Raw genomic sequence first — 21,504 nt, 5'->3', positions numbered from 1 at the left:
AATTTTGCTTGTTCTAAATAAGTTTAGTGCTTGGCCAAGCAGTAGAAAGAGCACTGTTCCTGCCTTCAACTCCTATATCAGGATCCTCTCCACTATTTTGCCCTTTCTAAAGCCACTAGCAAAGCAAAAACAAACCAAGAATAAAGCCAGGAATTGGCTCCAACTTTCAGTCTTCTCCTTGGCATGCTCTGACACCTGCATAGCAGACCATTTTAGCTCTAGCAGCAGATTTTCCTTGCTTTTTCCCTAATTCATCTCTGTGATTAACCCTCCATTTTCTCTTCTCTTTTATTTATTTTAGATACCTGCAGCAGAAAATAATCCTTTCCTTATCGGAATGCACTATTGGTATTCCAGCCACAGTCCCCGGACACAGCACTGCAATGTTTGTCGAGAGACTATTCCTGCCTTGTCTAGAGATGCCATCATCTGTGAAGGTACCTATCTGTTTCCTTTCAATGAACCTCAGTAGGTGGAGGTAGAAGTGAAGTTTATGTACCCTTAGTATCATTGACTCATATTAGGTTACAGACTATGTATAAGGTTAACGCTGGCCAAGAAAAGGAGAAACTAGCACAAAGGGGAGTTTTCATGTATAAAAGGAGAGTTGGGTATGAGAGAACGGGACTATATAATTACAGGATTGGAAAGGCAAAAATTACTTCATTCCTACCATTAAGTTCCATTCAAGTTGGAGAATACAAATTTTAACCACTAAGAATCAAAAGGAGGCTGAAGCCAACTCAAGCAGGAAAGTCTGTGAAACTCTTATTTACAATTAACTACCAAATTGCCAGAAGTAGAGCTGTGGCTCCAGTGGTAGAGCACTAGCCTTGAGCAAAAAAAGCTAAGGGACAGTGCCCAGGCCCTGAGTTCAACCTCCAGTGCCATCATAAAAAGAAAGAATCAAAAGGTTCTGGTTTATATCTGAAATAAGGCCATTGAAAGTGGGTCAGAACCAATTAGAATCATGTGGATTCTAACTTTCAGAGCAGCTTAAGGAAGGGAATTCAAATTGTTGTTGTCACTAGATTCATGTCCATTCTTTTTCTTCTCTTCTCACAGTGTGCAAAGTTAAATCTCACAGATTATGTGCTTTGAGAGCTAACAAAGATTGCAAGTGGAATACCTTGTCTATTACTGATGACCTCCTGCTGCCTGCAGATGAAATAGTAAGTACTAGTTGTGCCCTTCCATAGTCATCCTCTCCTGTGCCCTCAATTCAGGCATGACACATAGGAATAGAAAGACTTCTTCTTAATTAAAAAAAAAAAAAGACTTCTTCCTGTCACTAGACAAGCAAAGTAGGCCTTTTTCCCTGGCTCTCAATCCAGTCAAACTCAAATAATTAAAACTCCACTTCTATCTTTCATTGGTTACTACCATTGGAATAGGGAGAGCAGGATCACTAAGAACTTGAGGTTTTGACCTAATGTCTTCCCTGCATCCTACAATTATTCCAGCTGGCCCTTCTTTCCTTTCATCACTAACGTCTATTTTTTGTCTTTTTGTTCCTTTCAGCAAACAATGCCCCATCAGTGGGTAGAAGGAAATATGCCTATCAGCTCGCAATGTGCAGTATGTCATGAGAGCTGTGGCAGTTATGAAAGACTTCAAGATTTCCGCTGTCTCTGGTGCAATGCTACGGTAAGACTCTTCCCATCTCATTGATAAAAAAACTTAGCTTCTAGAGGAGGGGTGGAGTGGAGCTTAATAGTGCAGACATAGCTAGAAATTTCAGATTCCCTTATCCCAATATATTATACTGATTCCACAGTATAGATTTCAGTATCTTGTCCTTCTAGATCTAGCTATAGAATCTGTGGGAGAAAGATTTAAGATGCTTAAATCTGATGATTCTTAATTGGTGGGATCTTCTAGCAAATAGGAAAAGCTGAACTTTCTTCCGTCTAACGTTCTCCCAACTGAGCTATTTCGGCGAGGGTGAAAAGCTGAACTTTCTAATGGTGATAGAATAGGCAATTAAAAATAGAATTCAGAGTCTATCCTTAAGAAATTTCTTCCTTCTTCATTCAATACTCCTTAAAGACTTGGAATCTTTATAAATTAATAATGGCTTATAATATGATATGAATAAATTATCATTACTATTGTGTACTGAATATTTTTATATTCATTATATCAGTCCTTACAACAATTTTAAATTGACTTTATTGTACCCATTTTACAGGTGAGAAAAGTGAGGTTAAGTAAGGTGAAGTGATTTGTCTAAGATCATGCAACTAGAAAACATGCTTTAATTATTACATAATTCTGTAAAGACCAGGCTGCTAACTACAAACACCACCATGCCTCTAAACCAGTGGTGCTTAACTGGGGGTAATTTTGTCCCTCCTCCCCCAGCCAGGAAGTCATAGGCAATGCTTAGAGATATATTTGATTCTTACAACTTGAGGGGAGGAGAAGTGCTGTTGGTAGTAGTAGGCCTCTAGTAGGTAGAGGCCTAGAATTCTACTAAACTTCCTACAATATACATGATAAAGCCAAGAACTATCTGGCCCAAAATATCAACACTGAGGTTGAGAGATGCAAATTTAGACTTTCTGTTAAATGCATCCCTCAAACTGAGTTTTCTTTTTGTCTTTTTTCCTTGAGGGTGTCAGTACTGGGGCTTGAACTCAGGGCAACTCATACTTGCTTGGTTTATTTCTCATAAGGCTGGCACTTTATCACTTGGCCCACACCCCACTTCCAACTTTTGTTGGTTATTTGGAGATAAGAGTCTCATGAACTTTTCTTCCCAAGCTGGTTTCAAACTTTGATCCTCAGATCTCAGTCTCTTGAGTAGCTAGATCACAGGCATGAGCCACCAGTGTTCAACTCAGCCTGAATCTTCACTAAAGACTCTTGTTTCTCCATTTACTCTCTTTTAATTGCTTTTGAATAACCCAACCAGTTCCAGTTCCCCATAGAAATTGTGTAATTAATTATCCAGGACATAGTCCTCAGAAATGTCAGAAATCTAAGAAGAATAACCACTTTTAGCCATTCAATTTTTTTCAGCTCTCAGCTCTTTGACCTTAAACAAGACCCTTTACCTTTAGCATATGCTCATTTTGTAAGATGAATCTAATAATGTCTTCTTTATCATACATTATTGTTGTAAGGACTGAAGTGTAAAACCATTTTACCAGGAATAGGACTCATACTGAAAGAAAGCTTCTCATTCTGTGGGTTTCTAAGATTGAACCAAAACTAATGACTTCTCAGTACTTGTAGATAGGTATCTTCTGAAATCCACCTTTGAAAGGACCAATGTTTTTCGCTTTCAGGGCAGGCTCAAGATGAAGTAGGGGTAGTCAGGTATATTAGTATATATAAAGCTAGGTCAGAAAGGGAGATTTGAACATTAATTATCTAATTCTTTGTATTGGAACTCGAAACTGATCAAAGCTCTTCTTTTCTCTCCCCCTCCTTTTTTTCTCTGCTCTGTTCTTATCGTTTCAGGTGCACAGTGACTGTCGGAGACGGTTTTCCAAGGAATGTTGCTTCGGGACTCATCGCTCATCCATAGTCCCTCCCACAGCTCTGAGCGATCCCAAAGGCGATGGTGAGTAGCTAAATCTTAACTTCAGAAATATACTGAGGGAGGAAGGGAAGAAAGGAGGGAGGAAAAGAGGAAAGGAGGGAAGGAGGGAGGGAAGGAAGAAGGTGTAAAGGCCAAGAGAAAGCCCTCAGTGCATCTTTGTTGAATGAATGGATGGATCAATGTGTCAGAATTAGCATTACATCAACATTTGTTTAAAAATGCTGATAAGGATATTACTTGTACTCAGAGAAAGTAACTACTTCCAAGCTATACTACTGATGGGACCCAGTAGGCTCCTTTTGTAGCTCCAAGTCCTGGCAAGCCCTGGAATTTTGGTGCTTGACTGGTTTAGAATGCCTTCAAACTCTACTGGCCAGTGAATGGGAATTGTCCCATAGAGAAAGACTTCATAGACTCTTTCCAGACCAAGCAGCCATGAAATCTCTTCAAGGAGATATTCTTCTGGCTCCTTTTCATGCAGGTTATAATAAATCGTATATCTCAGCCCACACATCCTACTTAGAAGTGAGCCACATGTTTTTCCCCTGTGAATCCTCTTTTACTGGGTCATCTCTGGAAAGTTATGAACTCAGAGGTTTGGGGAGTTGCTATTTGTCCAGCAGCCCTCACCTAGGAGGCCACTGTTTCCTGCCTAGCTCCCTGCCAACATCAAGACTGAGCTCATGAGCTGGCAGAGCTTGGCTATTTAGTGTTACAACTCCACTTCTCCATGGATGACCTCAATGTTGAGGATTATTAAAAGCCTCTCTCTTTTCCAGATAATTTCTCTATAGACTTGTTTCCTCTGAAAGTGGTTTGATAACATTGAATTGGCTCTACCAGAGATGTAGAGAAGTGATTAGAGTTCTTTGTTTCACCCCATGCCAATATGTTCTCCCACTACCTCCACCCTAAATGACAGCTTTTCTTTCCCCTCTGCTGTCCTGATATCTTCTCACTGTGAGAACTGAGATAACACAAACAGAGAGAACTAGTTGGAGTGTTGATCTTTCTCCTAAGCTCTCAGTTTTCTCCTTCCTTAGTTTCTCCACAGAGTTTCACTAACATTTGGTGTGGCATATGTTTCTTTACTCCTTGCATTTTAACCCACTTGTTTGTGTATGCATTTGTCTCCTCAGCTTGGGGGCAAGAGCTAGTAGTAATAGTTGCTACAACAATGCATTTTTGTCTAGAAATAGTTGAAAAAAACTTTCAAGTCCCTTTTGCTGAGGTCTTGACTTTGCCCTTTAATCTCAAGAGACTAGGATCCGTGCTCAAAAAGTCTTTGTAAACTAGTTACAGTTGCTCATGCCTGTAATCCCACCTATTTAAGAGTTGGAGATTGGAAGGAATGTGGTTCAAGGCCAGCCCAGGCAAAAATATGCTGAGATTCCATCTCAGTCAATAGTTGAATGTGGTATGTGTGTGTGCGTCTGAGGTCCCAGCTATGTGGGAAGTATACATGGGAGGATCATAGTCCAGGCTGCCCTGGGCATAAATGTAAGATCCTATCCAAAAAATATCTAAAGCAAAAAGGGCTGGGGTCTTGGTTCAAGCGGTAGAGTACTTTCCTAATAAGCATGAAGTCCTGAATTCAACTTTCAGTACTGCTTTTATAAATTTTTTTCAAAATGTGATGCTAAATTATTTTTTCTCATTTCCACCAAAATGACCTGTTTTTTTTTTCTCCTTTCTCTTTTTTTCTCTGTCTGTCTCAGGCCAGTTAGTAGTATCTTCAGACTTCTGGAATCTCGATTGGTCATCTGCTTGTTCATGCCCTTTACTCATCTTCATTAATTCCAAAAGTGGCGATCATCAAGGGATCGTCTTCCTCCGAAAATTCAAGCAATACCTTAATCCGTCTCAAGTGTTTGATTTATCAAAGGGCGGGCCGGAAGCAGGGTAAGTACAATGTAAGCAATAGAGCTTTCCTCTATACATTCTAGACTAGAATAGGTTCCTAGAATCAATCCTTGCACCTGGGCAGGTACACAAGCATATACCTCCAGAGCATTTGGGTTTGATTAGTTGAAGAACTTTTGGTTCTTTCTCAGAAATCCTTTCAAGCTCATGTCCTGCTCCCAAATTTTTTTTACCACTTCTGATTAAAATAAATAAAACTAGGGGCTGGGAATGTGGCTTAGTGGTAGAGTACTTGCCTAGCATCCATGAAGCCCTGGGTTTGATTCCTCAGTATCACATAAATAGAAAAGGCTAGAAGTGGCATTGTGGCTCAAGTGGTAAAATGCTAGCCTTGAGCACAAAGAGGCTCGGGGACAGTCCTAGGTCCTGAGTTCAAGCCCCAGGTCCAGCAAAAAAATAAAATTATGCCCACTGACTTCAGAAGAAGCAGCAAATGGATATTTCTGTCCATCTGTTCTTTCTTTCCCTGGGGATTACACACAAGCATCACTACTATAGGCCTATTTAATTTTTAGACCATCTGGCTGCTCAGTCCTGGTTGCTTTGAGTCCACTGGCACTCTGCAATGCATTGCAAATGGGCTAGAATATGTTACTAATAGCTTCCACAGCAAGGCTAGACACAATAGAATATAAGTTGAGGCAAGGCATGATCTCTGAGATTGTCTGTGGGTATAACCAGAAATAGAGGCTAAGGAAAAAAGGCAAGTAGTCTGTTATAGGGATATCCTAGCACTTGAGTCTTGATACACTGTAAGACAATTATTTTTTTAATACAGCTATTCATGAAATGATCATTTCCCTATCTTCTTTACAGGCTGTGTATGTTCAAGAACTTTGCTCGTTTTCGTGTTCTGGTCTGCGGTGGAGATGGCAGTGTGAGCTGGGTGTTATCTCTGGTTGATGCCTTCGGATTACATGAAAGGGTAAGTCCTTGATTGACTCAGTTTGGCCATTACTAGAAACATCAAGGGTTCAGAACTGGCCACTCCAAAAAGTCCAAAGTTTTTTCTCTCCCTGACAATAAAATGTGTATATTCTATAAGGCCAAAAGCTATTTTGATAAATTTAGCCATTTTCCAGTCATCTCCCTATGTGAAAGAGATTGGAAAGAGTAGGCAGGGGCTGGGAAGGTGGCTCAATGGCATAGTGCTTGCCTTGCATGCATGAGGACCTGGGTTTGATTCCTCAGCACCACATAAGCAGGAAAAGCTGGAAGTGGTGCTGTGGCTCAAGTGGTAGAACGTTAACCTTGAGCTGAAAGGCTGAGGGACAAGTCCCAGGCCCAGAGTTCAGGCCCCACGACCAACAAAAAAAGAGTAGGAAGCAAAAAAATGAGTAGTAATCATCCCCTAAACTTGAAAATGAAGAGCCAAAAGGGAAGAGAGTAAACAAAACAAAGGGGCCACAAGCTTTCTTTGATCTCTCCCCCAGTCTCTAGGTAGCCAGCCCCTCTAAACTGATTCTAGTACTTTTCTTTTCTGAGGAGTTTTCATGTATTCCAGTAACTTTCTACTTTACTGAGTAGTTTATTGCTAAAAGTGAGGTCCAACTCTTTAAGGACAATCACACACAACTTCTGATATCCTTCTATTATAGTTCCTAGAATCTAAAGGATGTTTCCTTCTATTCATACAGTGTCAGCTGGCAGTCATACCGCTTGGAACTGGCAATGATCTGTCCCGTGTCCTGGGTTGGGGTGCATTCTGGAGCAAAAGCAAATCACCACTTGACATCCTCAACAGAGTGGAACAGGCTAGCGTGAGGACACTTGACAGGTGAGTTCCAGTTCATATCAGTTACTCCCAGTTCTATCATCTCCATCAGGAATATTCTCACACAGAGAGCCCTGCATCCTTTTTGGATTCAGTGTAGGCAAGTTCGTCTTTTGGGAAGCCAGAGTCTATAATGTATCTGTTAAATTCATTGAAGCCCCTCTTCAAACCTAAAAAAATCTGTGAGAAGGGATCTCACAGCTATATTTCAAAGATCCTGTGAACCCCCTTTAAGTCAATTACAAAAAGAGTAGTTTTCCTTTGGGAAATCTTATCTATATATATCAGATTCTCAAACAAAGGAAAAGTTCATTAATAATTGCAGACAAGAGAGACTATTGCCATACTATCTCCAAAAAGGAAGACTTTCTAGGCTACATAATATTCAGGTATTTGTTTTATGCTTGTTCATAAAGATTTAGTAGGGCACTCTTTTTTAGTGGGGTACTCTTTTAAAATACTTATCAGGGCCCAATACAGACTTTAGTAGGACTTGGGCAGGATCCTGTTATGTATATGTTACCAAATCACCTCCAATGATCTTGATGCTACCTTTGGTTGGGAATCACTGTTCACTGAGAGCCCTGGGAAGAATAATTTCCATTCCACTGGCCTAGAGTAATCATGAGGCAGTCTCTTTTTGTGGTAAATTTTGTGACCAGGTGGCCAAAGGTTGCTAAACTACTCCTTATAACCCACCTCCCTCCACCACACAAACATTGTAAGTTCTTTCTTGACATGATACGTGGATTCCAACTTATGATAAAGCAGAACTCTAAATATCTGCCTTTGAATTTCATTTCAGATGGAGTGTGATGATTCGCGAGACTCCCAGAAAAGTTCCACTGCTAAAAGGACAGGTTGAAATGGATGTACCAGAATTTGAGGTAACTACAACCCTGCTATAATTCAGGTCAACATATTTATCATGAATGAAGTAGTGGGCAGATTCCCCAAAAGAAGCTTTTCTATTTCTACAGACTTAATAAGGATGAGATAGTTGAGGACTATGAACAAGTTAATCAGTTAAGGAATGTGTTAGGCACTGGGGATAGAATTCCTTCAGCTATTTCAAAATATTTATGAGGTAAATACTATATGTAAAATACTAGTCTAGGAGTTGTTCTTACGCTAGTGAGTAAAGAAGAATGGCATAGTTGTTGCTGTCATGGAGCACATAATATACTTGGAGAGATAGAAAAATAATAAAGTAATATGAACATAAGGAAGTAGAAGTACACATAGATGATAGAGAAGGGAGATAGAAAGAAAGAAAGGAAGGAAGGAAGGAAGGAAGGAAGGAAGGAAGGAAGGAAGGAAGGAAGGAAGAAAAAGAAAGAAAGAAAGATAGATAGAAAGAAAGAAAGAAAAAGAGAGAGACAAAGAAAGAAATTATATCAATCTGGGTGGGGTCTGCAAAATCTTCTTAGAATAAATGCCATCTAAGAAGAGACTAGGACAAGTTAAGCAGAAAAATTGGAAAGTATAAGGCTGTTATAGACAAATGGATTAGGCATGCATTGTTCCAAAGGTAAGAATAGGTATAGAATATCACTGGCACAGAGAAGAGAGAGAAGGAGGGTAAGAGAGAGAGGAAAGAAGACAGGGAATAGAGGAGAGGAAAAGAGAGGAAGAGGAGAGGAGAAGAGAGGAGAGGAGAGAGGAAAGACAAGACAAGCAATCAGGGGCCAGACCAGGAAGGCTTTGTAAACCATGGTAGGAAGTTTAGACTTTTATCCTAAGACTAATGAGAATTCTAGAAGGGGGTTCTTCTGTATCTTATGATTTAAAAAATTCCAAGGAGCCGGGCGCTGGTGGCTCACGCCTGTAATCCTAGCTACTCAGGAGGCGATCTGAGGATCGCGGTTCAAAGCCAGCCCGGGCAGGAAAGACCGTGAGACTCCTATCTCCAATAAAACCACCAGAAAACCGGAAGTGGCGCTGTAGCTCAAGTGGTAGAGTGCTCGCCTTGAGCTGAAGAGCTGAGGGACAGCGCCCAGGCCCAGAGTTCAAGCCCCACGACCGACAAAAAAAAAAAAAAAAAAATTCCAAGGGCTGAAGGTTTGGCTCAAGTGATAGAATACTCGCCTAGCAAGTACAAAGCTCTGAGTTCATGTTCCAGTACCATTCCCACCCTCCCCCCCCCCAAATTCTAGACATTTCAGCAGAGGAGCTGAAATGGTAGATTTTATCATCAATATTTTCACCCTATTTGATTTAATACGTATCCAGCAACCAATCCATGCTTCTATATAACAATAGAGTTTTAAGTGGAGGGATTCTATAGTTCTATAATTGCTTCTATAATTCTAGCAGCAGGAAGAAAATCTAGGAGATGCTAAAACTGCCTATGCAAGAGATGATGATGATTTCAACTGCTGAAGTAGTAACAGTAATAAGAAGAGTTGAACATATTTGAGACAAAATGGAAGATGAGAATTATCAGGACTTAGTAAATTTTTGAATGTAAGGAGTGATAGAGAGCATGAAGTAACTGTAATTAGGAGAACATATATAAGACCCAGACTAGCTGGAATCCAGTCTAAGCTTCTTCTTCTCTGTGCTTCAGTTTTCTCCTCAGTGAAATGAGGATAATCTTAGTCTGCTAATATAGTTACTGAGATTACATGAAAATTATATATATATAACTATATATATAATATATATATAACTATATATAATATATATATATATAACTTGGAACAAAGCCTAGAACATATATAAGTAGATACTGTTATTAGTAGTAATATTATTATTTAAGAGGTAACATGTTGATATTGAAAAGATATGAATATAAATCAAATTTATTTACTAGCTATATAAGATTGTTTACTCAGCCAAAACATGGAACAAACAGTACCCCATCTACATTAGTTTTTTATGATTAATTGATTAATTTAACTTAGAAAAATCAAGTTAGAGTAGTTCTAGAATGACTCTGATCCAAGATGATCTCTGGTACCCTTCTATGAGAATTCTCTAATTGTGATTAAAGCAGAGTTGTTGGTGAAGCATGAGGGAGCAATAAGACTGTAGGGAATGAAGGTAGACAGCACACAAGGTGCAAGTGTTAAGATTCTGGGACTGAGCATTTTTTCCCGTAGGCTGCTGCTATCCAACACTTGGAGTCTGCAGCCACTGAGCTGAACAAAGTCCTAAAGGCCAAGTATCCCACAGAGATGATCATCGCTACCAGGTCAGTCTTCCTTTGGTGCATTTCCTTAGTCTTTATGGGCTGTCCCCAGGTCAGATATGGGGCTCATTTTGATAGTGCAGGGTGTCAAGGCCAAGGAAAATATGTTTATATTTCCAAGTCAGATTTCTCCCAACTCAAATCTCTGATTAGAAAGTTTAAGAAAGGGCTGGGAAGGTGGCTCAGTGGTAAAGTGCTTGCCTTGCATGCATGAGGCCCTGGGTGCTGAGGAGCACCACATAAGCAAAAAGAAAAAAGCCGGAAGTGGCACTGTGGCTCAAGTGGTAGATCACTAGCCTTGAGCTGAAGAGCTGAGGGACAGCACCCAGGCCCAGAGTTCAGGCCCCATGACCAGACCAAAAAAAAAAGAAAAAAGAAAAAAGAAAAAGTTTAAGAAAGAAAGATGAAATTCAGGTGAGGCTTCCTGCTGCTCTAAAAAGACAAAGTCATAAGCCAGGTATTTGGAAGGAATGTTACAGAAGAATGTAAGGTATATTAAATAAGTAGGTTTCATTAGGTAGCTGATGAAGAGAACATCAAGCGCTATTTGGACAGGAGAAGAAGTTTATTTACTGAACTGCGGAAATTTATTTACTGAACTGCTGCCCCCAGCGTGCATAGTGGAGAGGCATGGCTGAAAAGGAAAGGGGGTGACCCACCCTAGGTCAGGATTTATCTAGGGGAGGGGCAGGAAGAGGTGTGGCCAGGTGGGGGAAAGGTGTGGCCACACTGATTCCGGATGTGACTTCAGGGTCAGGGACCCTCCTAATGTCAGATGGGAGGCATGTGACTAGAGGTGGCCCATGATGTGACCTAGCAGGAGGGGAAGGTGACTGCTTCCAGGTCTGCCAGTTACCTAGGTAACAGATACTGAGCAGAAACTTAGACAAGAGGTAGGGAGGTGTCCCTGTACAGACCTTACAAAGAGAAGCACAACATGCCAGACTATTCAACAGTATAGACACCTTGTTTTCCATCTTTGGCACTGGAAAAGGTCTCTGAAGCACTTATTTATAACTAGCAGCTATTGTATAACTTAAGTAATACATCCTCCCTTCTATGTGGATCATTTATTCCTTCCAGAACTCTCATTAGAGTAATACTCTTCACAAAAGAGCTCTCCTAAAGTCACTATGTTTGTATTTTATCATCTCAGCTGACTAATGCAGAATAAAACGTCTGACCAGAGATGAATCTGGAGATTCAGAAATAGGACTAAGAAATGCCAGTCAATCTGCCTTAGGTATTTCACAAAAGAAGTGGTGTGAAAATTAAATGGAGATAGAACTTATCTGGCCATAAGTACAATGGGGAAAAAAACAAAGAAGGAAGTGATGAGGGGAGATCAGAAAAGAGACAAAGAGGAAGAGAAAGAGAGACTAATGATTTTATAAGATAAAAGGGCTCTGGGATTTACAGAGCACAGCACATCATGCATTCTATCTTATCTTTCCAGATTCCTGTGCTCTTCAGCAGAAGATTTTGTGATTGATATTGTAAAGACCTGGCAGCAGATAAAGCAGAACAACACAGCAGTAGAGTCTGTGATTTTGAAAGTAAGTTTCCTGGGGCTGGGAAGGTGGGAAGGTGCCTTGCGTGCATGAGGCCCTGGATTTGATTTCTTAGCACCATATAAGCAGAAAAAGGAAGACGTGGCGCTGACACTCAAGTGGTAGAGTGCTAGCCTTTAGCTGAATAGCTAAGGGACAGTGCCCAGCCCCCATGACTGACAAGAAAAAAAAAGAAAGAAAGTTTCTTTTCCTTTTGTCTATATTCTTTGTGGAACCAAGATCCTCTTTTCAATAAAAGCAAATGTGCCTCTTACTGGAAATTGTAAAAGAAAGACAGAGAGGCAGCTAATAGCCTTCTTAATAGAGAAGGTCCAATCTCATCATTTTCCATCTTTGCCAAATGGAAAAATTACGCTATGCATTCATACAGAAGTGCCACAAGCATCCACTCAAAGCATATACCCAAGTATATATGTGCACTCTGGTTATATATGAGATGATTTTTGGAAATAGATGCCTACAAATACACACTAGAAATATGCCTATATTCACCTCTATAACACTAGCCATCACTTATATAGCACTTACTCTGTACCAGAGAAGATTTTGCATGCTTCTGATGTGTTTGTTAATTTATTTAATTCTCAGAGCTGTTGTAGAGTATGGATGAACACAGTTAAGTAACTTGCCTGAATCCATACAGGTCAATGTAGATGAGTGGTAATATAAAGGGGAGGATAGAGAATGACTGATAATGAGTAGTAGGTTACTTTTGGAAGGATGAAATCTTGTAAAATTAGTGTGATGGCTATATAACATTGTGAATATACTATAAACTATCAAATTATGTGCACTTTAAAAGGATAGATTTTATGATATATTGAATCCAAATAAAGTTTTTAATAAAATGAATATGCCAGGACCAGTGACTCATGTGCCTATAATCCTAGCGACTCAAAAAGCTGATATCTGAGGATCTCAGTTCAAAGTCAGCTCAGGCAGAAAAGTCCATGAGACTCTCATCTCCAGTTAATCACAAAAGCCAGAAGTGGAGGCATGGCTTAAGTGGTAGAATGCCAGTCTTGAGCAAACTAAGGGAGAGTGCCCAGGCTTCTGAGTTCAAGCCCCAGTAATGGCACAAAGGAAAAAAAGGATTAATCAGTCTGACAAAGGAGCAAGTCTGCCAGAAATCTTTTTGGGAAATCAGTGAAGAAGAAGCTGCTCTTATCTGGAAGAGGGAAGTAGGGGAAGCGAAAAAAAAACTGTGATCAGTTCTTCACTAATTACAAAATCTGTACTTTCTATGATTACTATTAAAACAATAAAAGCTTGCTCATTCAAGAACAAGTAACTTACCTTACATCATATTCATCCATTAAATGATGGCTCTAGGAATCAATGTCTTAACTCATGCAGCAGATTTACAACCTCAATCATATATATATATATATATATATATATATATATATATATATATATATATATGTATAGGCACATTCATATCTATAGAAGCATGTGCCACTGTAGACATGCTTCTTTCCTAAACTTGCCATGTTATACATCATCATTTTATAGGCCAATCTGACTTGAGATAGATTAGGAAACCTATATAGATGTTTCAAGCTGCTCAGAAACTAATGTATTTGCTCCACTATCATGCATTTGGTATCACATCTACCCGTATACTTTTTACCCTCTGTACTTCATCACCTCACACATGACTTTGTGTGCTCAGCATTTCTGTGCAACTATGGCCACCCTTCCCTATACATCCACATTCCTCATTTTGTCCTCTCAAGCACTGGTCCTTCATGACAATGTCCCATCTTGTTTCTTCATTTTTAGAGTGACTTAATGTATGATAAGCTCAGTGTCCTGATTGATATCCTGGCTGAGGAGGCAGCAGCTACTTCAGCTGAGAAAAGTGAAGATGATGGCATAGCAAGTGGAACGCCCTTCTTCGTCTCTCAAACGGACCAAATAACCAAATGCAAGTTGGATCTGGCCACAAGAGCCAAGAATCTCCAGAAATCCTTGAAACTCATCATATTCCAAGTTGAACAAGGTAAGAACACCAGGTGTGTGGTAATTGGGTAGGGGAAAGAGAAAGTTTCAATGGATTGAACAGTGATCTCCTTTTCTCTGGGTTCAGTATCTGACCTCATTACCAAAAGCTTGACTAGATTCTGCATTCATGTTTCACTTGAAGTCAGTCTTAAAAAATATATAAGTATTTTTTAATGAAGTCAGTCCTCAGACAACTCATGTGAAAAGTTACAATCAGTCCTTATGAGCAATTCCTTTGACTCCTTCATCCTCTTAACCCCTCAACTATCTCTACTTAGTTATTTTATTTATTTATTTATTTATTTATTTATTTATTTATTTATTTATTTATTTGGTCGTGGGGCCTGAACTCTGGACCTGGGCGCTATCTCTCAGCTCTTCAAAGCTAGCACTCTATCACTTGAGTATCAGCCCCACTTCTGGCTTTTTCTGCTTATGTTGTGCTAAGGAATCAAACCCAGGGCCTCATGCATGCAAGGCAAGCACTCTACCACTGAGCCACCTTCCCAGCCCTCTTAGTTATTTTGAGAACATTCACACTAAACAATTACAAGTGCTAAGTAGCCTGGCTCAAAGCTCTGTGGGATTTCACCTGTAGTCATGGACGTTTTTTCTACATGTTCGTGTCTTTTTCTAACCACCAGGTCTACTCACTAGCCTATGACTATTTTGTTTAAAAAAATGGTGTTCATCTCTGCATGTCTGACAGTATTAATTGGGCATAATGGCCCCAAGAGGTATCCTGGTGGCTCTGACACAGATTGCCATTGCTCAGAACACTTGATAGTTTTCAAACTAAGTATAAAAAAAATCAGCTGCCTCAACTTCCTCATATAACATTTTGGTGACTATCTCTTCCCTATCATGACTGAAAAACAGAGTGGTAAGATAGTGTAAGATTCAGAGTATCCTAATTTTGATCTTTGGTAAAAATTTTGTACCAACTAATCTATTGAAATTAAGCAGAAGTTCCATAAAGCAAAGGAATCCCCTTTGGCTGGCCTTTGACTTTTATTTGTGATACCTTAACCTGCCTAAGTAACTTTAGATATAACCTCAACCATGTTGCTAAGAAAGGAAACTTCTCTTCTTCAATATGAAAGAATTACACACGTAGCCTTTATTTCTATATGATGAAAGTTAGATTAATCTGACACAGCCATCACTGTCACAACTGACCCTCAGTCTGTTTCACTAACACATATATTAGATTTAGAAGTGAATCTTGTGCCTAAGGGACAAATAAATGCTTCCTTATAAAGGACAGATTGAATGTACAAGCTTTGGTACAGGCTAAGAACCAGAACTATAAAACATATAGATTGCTGAAAGGAAGGAACTACCTCAGATGTAGTAGGTATGGATGAGACATCTAAGTAAAAGGGTAGCATGATCCTAGAGGCACATGGCTGGACAAGTCATGTGAATAAATGAATGAGTGGAATGAAAGTAGAAGGGCAAAGTATTTTCTACTCTGTTATCCCTACCCAGGACTCAAGGATCTACTCACAACCATGTGTGGTAGGTGATTAACAGAGTATCCAGGGAAACAGAAAGTTTGGGCATGAAAAAGACATGGCAACAATGAAATATGGAAGCCAGAAGTACTTAAAGCATCACTGAGGATAGGTGATAGTGAAAATGAGGGTCTCCTTGTCTACATACTGATTGACATTTAATACATTAAACAGATGCTCAACAAATGTTCAATGAATGTGACTAATCCTCCCTCCCTGTCTTTTGTAGTTCTGGACAAGGAAACCAGACAAACAATATCAGTCAAGAACTTTACATCAACTTTACTCCTGGGAGATGAAGACTCAGAAGATTTTAACCAGATGAGCCCAAGACACCGTAAGACTCTTTCTTTATTTCTAATATTCTAGCCTTCATCACTGTCATTTAGTTCCCAAGAAGAAAATACATATTTGTTATGCATTTCCTCGTTAGCCATAATCCTTCTTTGAAGTAGAGGGAGGAACCTCCCTCTTTTCCAGAAACCCTATACTGTAAGATCGCTCTATATTATCTTATATCAGGCTATCCTTATGAGAACCAAGATTAGGGAATGCCTTAACTGCCAACTAGCAAGTAGCATAATCTTGGTACTGTCCATATATTTTTTATTTTATTTTTTATTTTTATTTTTGCCTGAGGCTTGAACTCTGGGCTTGGGCGCTGTCTCTGAGCTCCTTTGGTTCAAGGCTAGCACTCTACCACTTGAGCTACAGTACCACTTACAGTTTTTTCTGTGATTTAATTGGAGATAAGAGTCTTACAGACTTTTTCTGCCCCAGCTGGCTTCAAATGGTGATCCTCAGATCTCAATTTCCTGAGTAGCTAGGATTATAGGTGTGAGCCACTAGCACCCAGCTTCACTGTCCATCTAAGAAGATTCCCATTTCAGATGCTGGGAATGTGGCTTAATGGTAAAGTTCTTGTCTAGCATGCATGAAGCCCTGGGTTTGATTCCTCAGCACCATATAAACAGAAAAAGCTGGAAGTGGCACTGTGGCTCAAGTGGTAGAGTGGTATCCTTGAACAAAAGAAGCTCAAGGACAGTACCCAGGCCCTGAGTTCAAGACCCAGGACTGGAAAAAAAAGATTCTCCTTTCAAATGAGATCTCTGAATATTATTTAGCAGAAAGTCATTGAGCTTAACTTTCCTCCAGCAGAGAAAACAGGGTTGAGCACAAGTAGGGAGAAAGAGTTTTTTGTTTGCATCAGACTCCAATGTTATATTTGTATCTAGGTTCTCTTCATGGTACACTGTCTTCTATCCCTTCTCTCAAGAGTGAGGACCTAGACAACCTTAACTTGGAACATCTACATTTTAATCCTGAAACAATGTAAGTATTTAACCCTATTATGTTTGTGTGTGTGTGTGTGTGTGTGTGTGTGTGTGTGTGTGTGTGTGTGTGTGTGTGTGTGTGTGTGTGCGCGCGCCTGTACTGCAGCTTGAACTAAGGGCCTGGGTACTGTCCACAGCAATACTTCTGGTGGTTAATTGGAGATAAGAGTCTCACGGACTTTCCTGCCCAGGCTGGCTTAGAACCTCAATCCTCAGAACTCAGCCTCCTGAGTAGCTAGGATTACAGATGTGGGCCACGAGCACTGGCTCTAAACTGATTGTCTTTTAATGGTATCTTCCTTTGTTTGGTTAAGAGCACAGTATCAGAATATCAAGTGTCTATTTTTTTTTTTTTTTTACTTTTGGGTTTTTTTTAAAATACTTTACTCGTTTTTACTTTTTTATTTTTTATAAGAGTCAAATCTTTTTTTGCTTCTATACATTAATTCTAATTATTTTGAGGCAACAAAATTTAATAACAAGTGTTTAACAAACACCCATCATAATTGCTAAACTATGGAATCAGCATTACTTATATTTGATCAGCTATAAAAAAACTCATCAATTTTTCTTTAACAAAAGATAGTAGAAATTATAAAGAACAGGGGAGAAACTATGAAGTAAAGGTCTTGTTTGCTAATAAAACACCATAATTCCAGTCTTAGAGCCTCCCAAGTAGACAGAAGGAAGATAGGGGAGAGGCAAGACTGTTGGAAGCAGAAAGGAGTTTTGAACTTGTGGCCCCATATCTGCTCTGACGCAACACCAAGGGTCTAGCAAGGAAGCAATGGCTGAGACAAAATAGGTGAAAGAGCTCTCCAGGGCAGGTGGGCAGAATCCGTGTATCCAAAGTGCAGTTCTGGAGAGTGCCTCAGGAACTAGGTTTCTTCTTAGCTTTGAAGTCCTTTTTGATCTCTCTCTTCAATTATTTTAGCCAGTTTGGTATATCATAGTTCTGAGCCAGATAAATACCAACCATGTTGCCCAAAGTAAATACAAGCAAGAACTGCAGCATGGTGTCAACGGGGAAGGCTGGGGGAGGGTGGGCGGGGAACGGCTGGCAAGGAAGGTGATGCAGCTTCTCCTGGGGTCTTAGCTAGCCTCTCATGACAAGGGTGGTACCCACTGTCCATTTCCGTGTCACACCCCACCCCACCTCTCACTAAGAGTCAAATCTTGACTCTTTTTTACTCGTTATATGAACTAGATAATGACTTACCCAATGTTTTTTTTTTTTTTTTCAATCCTGGGGCTTGAATTCAGGCCTGGGCAATTGGCACTGTCCCTGAGCTTCTTTTGCTCAAGGCTAGCACTCTACCACTTGAGCCACAGTTGCCACTTCTGGCTTTTTCTGTTTATGTGGTACTAAGGAATCAAAGCCAAGGCTTCATGAATGCTAGACAAGCACTCTACCACTAAGCCACAGTCCCAGCCAAAAGTGTCATAGCATATAACCATACAATATATTTCTCCAGTCTTGGGGCTTGAACTCAAGGCCTGGGCCTCTTTGTGCTCAAGGCTAGTGCTCTACCACTTAAGCCACAGTGCCACTTCCTTTCCCAATGTTATCCTCAGTTTCCTCACATATAATGACAAAGAAACTGTCACATGGGTTTTTTTTACTTATATATGAAAAGTTCTTGAGTTGAGTATCCACAGTTAAGTGTTATATGTGTTAGAAGTTACTAACATTGTTATAAATAGTGTTAGTTGTTACTTTGGAGGACTATTTTTCTACTTTTTCTCTTAATTGTAATTTTTTTAGTGCTAAAACTGGGGCTTGAACTTAGGGTCTTGTGCTCTTACTTGGTTTTTTCCACTCAGGTCTAGAGCTCTACATTTGAGCCACACCTTCATTTCTACTTTTTTTTGGCTGGTTAATTGGAAATAATAATCTCATGGACTTTTCTGCCAGTGCTGTCTTCAAACTACAATCCTTAGATCTCAGCCTCCTAAGTAACTGGGATTACAGGCATGAGCCACCAGCACCAACTATAAATGCTTGAAGATTCTAAATAACAAATGATTATTTAAGGGGCAAGGTAGCAAATCTAAGGACATCTCTCTCTTTCCTACTTCCTTATACTATTCTAAGCAGTCAAATTCTGGCACATTCATTTATTTTTGAGTCCAGTTAACATTGATTTAGATATTAGAAAGAGAAACTCCAATTTCTGGACTATGGTGAATAAAGGTAAATCTTCTTTGTGAGAGGTAGGGTCAGTTTAGTAACTATTTGAAAAAGATAACAACTACTTTTAAATTTTTAAAACTTAAAAAGGGATCACAGGCCATGTTAGAGATGGGTACTAGTGGAGAGAGGACCAATGGAAAGGACAAATGAAAGTATTGTCAAAGTATTTTATGTATAAAAATACAAAAATGGAACATTCTGAAATTGTTTTAAGAAGGAGGAAAAAGGATGAGGGAGAAATACGGAGGGAATGAGTGTGATTATATGTATATATGAAAATGTCAAATGAAACTCTTCCTTATACAACTAATATGTGCTGATAAAAATCTCTAAAATGTTACCTATTATTAAATAGCTAAACATACGTGTTTCTAGTTTCTCAAAAGAACACAAATAGCCATTATTTATGTTTCCTTAAATAATTTAAGAAAACTATTGTTACTCCTAACCTCCAACCACCAACTCCCTTGCACTTCACCATTAGCTTATATTCATGGCTGAGGTCTCAGTGATCTTTAATGAGGCTTGATCAACATTCATTGCAAGTGTTTCACAACCAACTCTCCAGGGAGAGAAGCATTGATTTGTTACCGGTGTAAACCCTCCCACTATGAACTATTTCAAGATACTGATACTGATATGTCTTTGAATTAAAAGTTGGGAACAGGGCTGGGAAGGTGTCTCAGGGGTAGAGTGCTTGCCTTGCATGCATGAGGCCCTGGGTTCAATTCCTCAGCACCACATAAGCAGAAAAAGCTGGAAGTGGTGCTGTGGCTCAAGTGGTAGGGCACTAGCCTTGAGCTAAGCAGCTGAGGGACAGCATCCAGGCCCAGAGTTCAGGCCCCAGGACCAGCAAAACAAAACAAAACAAACAAAAAAAAACCCTGTTTTTACTGTATTTGATGTTGGTATAATTTGTGGAGGGGAAGGGAAAAAACAAATTGTTTAAATAGGGATACAGGTGGACCCATTGCAACAATGGGATGTACAAGATGTTATGTCGAAAAATGAACTTTACAACTTTGGCGTGGGAAGGGGGGGACAGTGGCGGGGGGGGATGGGTAAGAGGAAACAAAGGAGGAGGTAACAATGCTTGATAAGAAATGTACTCATTACCTTGCCCATGTAATTGTAACCCCTCTGTACAGTATTTTCACAATAAAAAACCCAGTTGGGAACAGTTATGCATAATCAGTTGACATGCATATGAACTGGCTCTAGCACAGTACTGGGTTTTGATATGACACACTAGATAGATGGAAGTGACACACAAAAAAACTACTTGCCTTTTTTGTTGTTGTGTACTTACATGCCCTCTTTTTTTTTCAGTTTTTGTCCGCAAATATGTGCCTTTTGATGTACACTTAACTCTCAAGATACATTTTATCTGGGATGGATGCTCAAAAATTTGTCATAGGAATAATCCAATGATATTTCCCTGTAGAAAAATATATGGCGATTCACATTGGAGGTCTTCAAATATTGCTAAAATCATAAATGATACTTCTTTACTATAAGTCCCAACCCCACAGAAACTTCCCAACTAGCTTAGTGGTCCTCTCAGTTAACAAGTGTTAATACAACAGAAAATCTCAATGTACCTCTCAAGAACATTGTTTATACACAATGTAGAGAAGACCTTCTTTCAGTGGTTTTTAACCATGCAGATAATATCTGCTAAACCAAACGGCAAAAGCACTTCTTTTCTTCATTAGTGTTTGTCTTTTCCCTTGACTGATTTCAGACGCTTCAAAGAAAAGTGTGTCATGAACAACTATTTTGGAATTGGACTGGATGCGAAAATTTCTCTGGAGTTCAACACCAGAAGAGAAGAACGCCCAGGACAATACAAGTAAGGAAAAGAAACTCCTTTCTCTGCATGAAGTCACAAATTTACAAGATCTTATATGTTCCTACTTTCCCTACTTCTCAGAGAAACAACAGAAAACAAAAGGTTTTTTGGAGGTAAAATGTGTTGGTCCCAAGCTTAGCCTAGTGGGTCAGTTTGTCCCAAATTGTGAGTTTATCTGTAAGAACTCCAATGGAATCCTGAACTTGGAGTTTTTTCTAGCCTATACTTACAGATTAATGTATACATATAGATATTGGTATCATTGGCATGAAATATTAATACATTTAGTGACTTGTCTAGGTTTGTTCTCTCTGCAAGAGTCATGGTAGTAGCTTTAGGCCTATTTTTGCTTGGTAAGGCTAAAAGGTATTAAAAATTCCCTTATTATACCAGGCACAGGTAGTTTATGCCTGCAATCCTAGCTACTCAAGATGCTGAGATCTGAGGATGGTGGTTTGAAGCCCGACTGGGCAGGAAAGTCAGTGAAATATTTACTTCCACTTAACCTCCAAAAAATAGAAGTGGAGCTATGGCTAGTGATAGGGCACTAGCCTTGAACAAAAAGCTCAGGAACAGCACCCAGGATATA

The 21,504-nt window shown here is 39.5% G+C and overlaps 1 protein-coding gene across 1 annotated transcript in view; it reads left to right on the top strand.

Annotated features, from left to right (window-relative positions):
- Dgkk (diacylglycerol kinase kappa) overlaps positions 1-21,504 on the top strand; it is a 118,582-nt gene that overhangs the window by 81,020 nt on the left and 16,058 nt on the right. The window contains exons 5-18 of the mRNA XM_070025730.1: positions 302-437; positions 1,066-1,172; positions 1,522-1,647; positions 3,469-3,571; positions 5,269-5,452; positions 6,290-6,398; positions 7,111-7,250; positions 8,053-8,134; positions 10,352-10,443; positions 11,897-11,996; positions 13,797-14,016; positions 15,765-15,872; positions 16,771-16,867; positions 20,808-20,915. Coding sequence (XP_069881831.1) covers positions 302-437; positions 1,066-1,172; positions 1,522-1,647; positions 3,469-3,571; positions 5,269-5,452; positions 6,290-6,398; positions 7,111-7,250; positions 8,053-8,134; positions 10,352-10,443; positions 11,897-11,996; positions 13,797-14,016; positions 15,765-15,872; positions 16,771-16,867; positions 20,808-20,915 — 1,712 coding nt within the window. The remainder of the gene's footprint in view (positions 1-301; positions 438-1,065; positions 1,173-1,521; positions 1,648-3,468; positions 3,572-5,268; positions 5,453-6,289; positions 6,399-7,110; positions 7,251-8,052; positions 8,135-10,351; positions 10,444-11,896; positions 11,997-13,796; positions 14,017-15,764; positions 15,873-16,770; positions 16,868-20,807; positions 20,916-21,504) is intronic.

This window comes from Dipodomys merriami, unplaced genomic scaffold (genome assembly GCF_024711535.1).
Source record: "Dipodomys merriami isolate MVZ:Mamm:240054 unplaced genomic scaffold, mDipMer1.0.p SCAF_171, whole genome shotgun sequence".
In the NCBI taxonomy this organism is placed as follows: domain Eukaryota; kingdom Metazoa; phylum Chordata; class Mammalia; order Rodentia; family Heteromyidae; genus Dipodomys; species Dipodomys merriami.
This window is presented reverse-complemented; position numbering and strand designations above follow the sequence as displayed.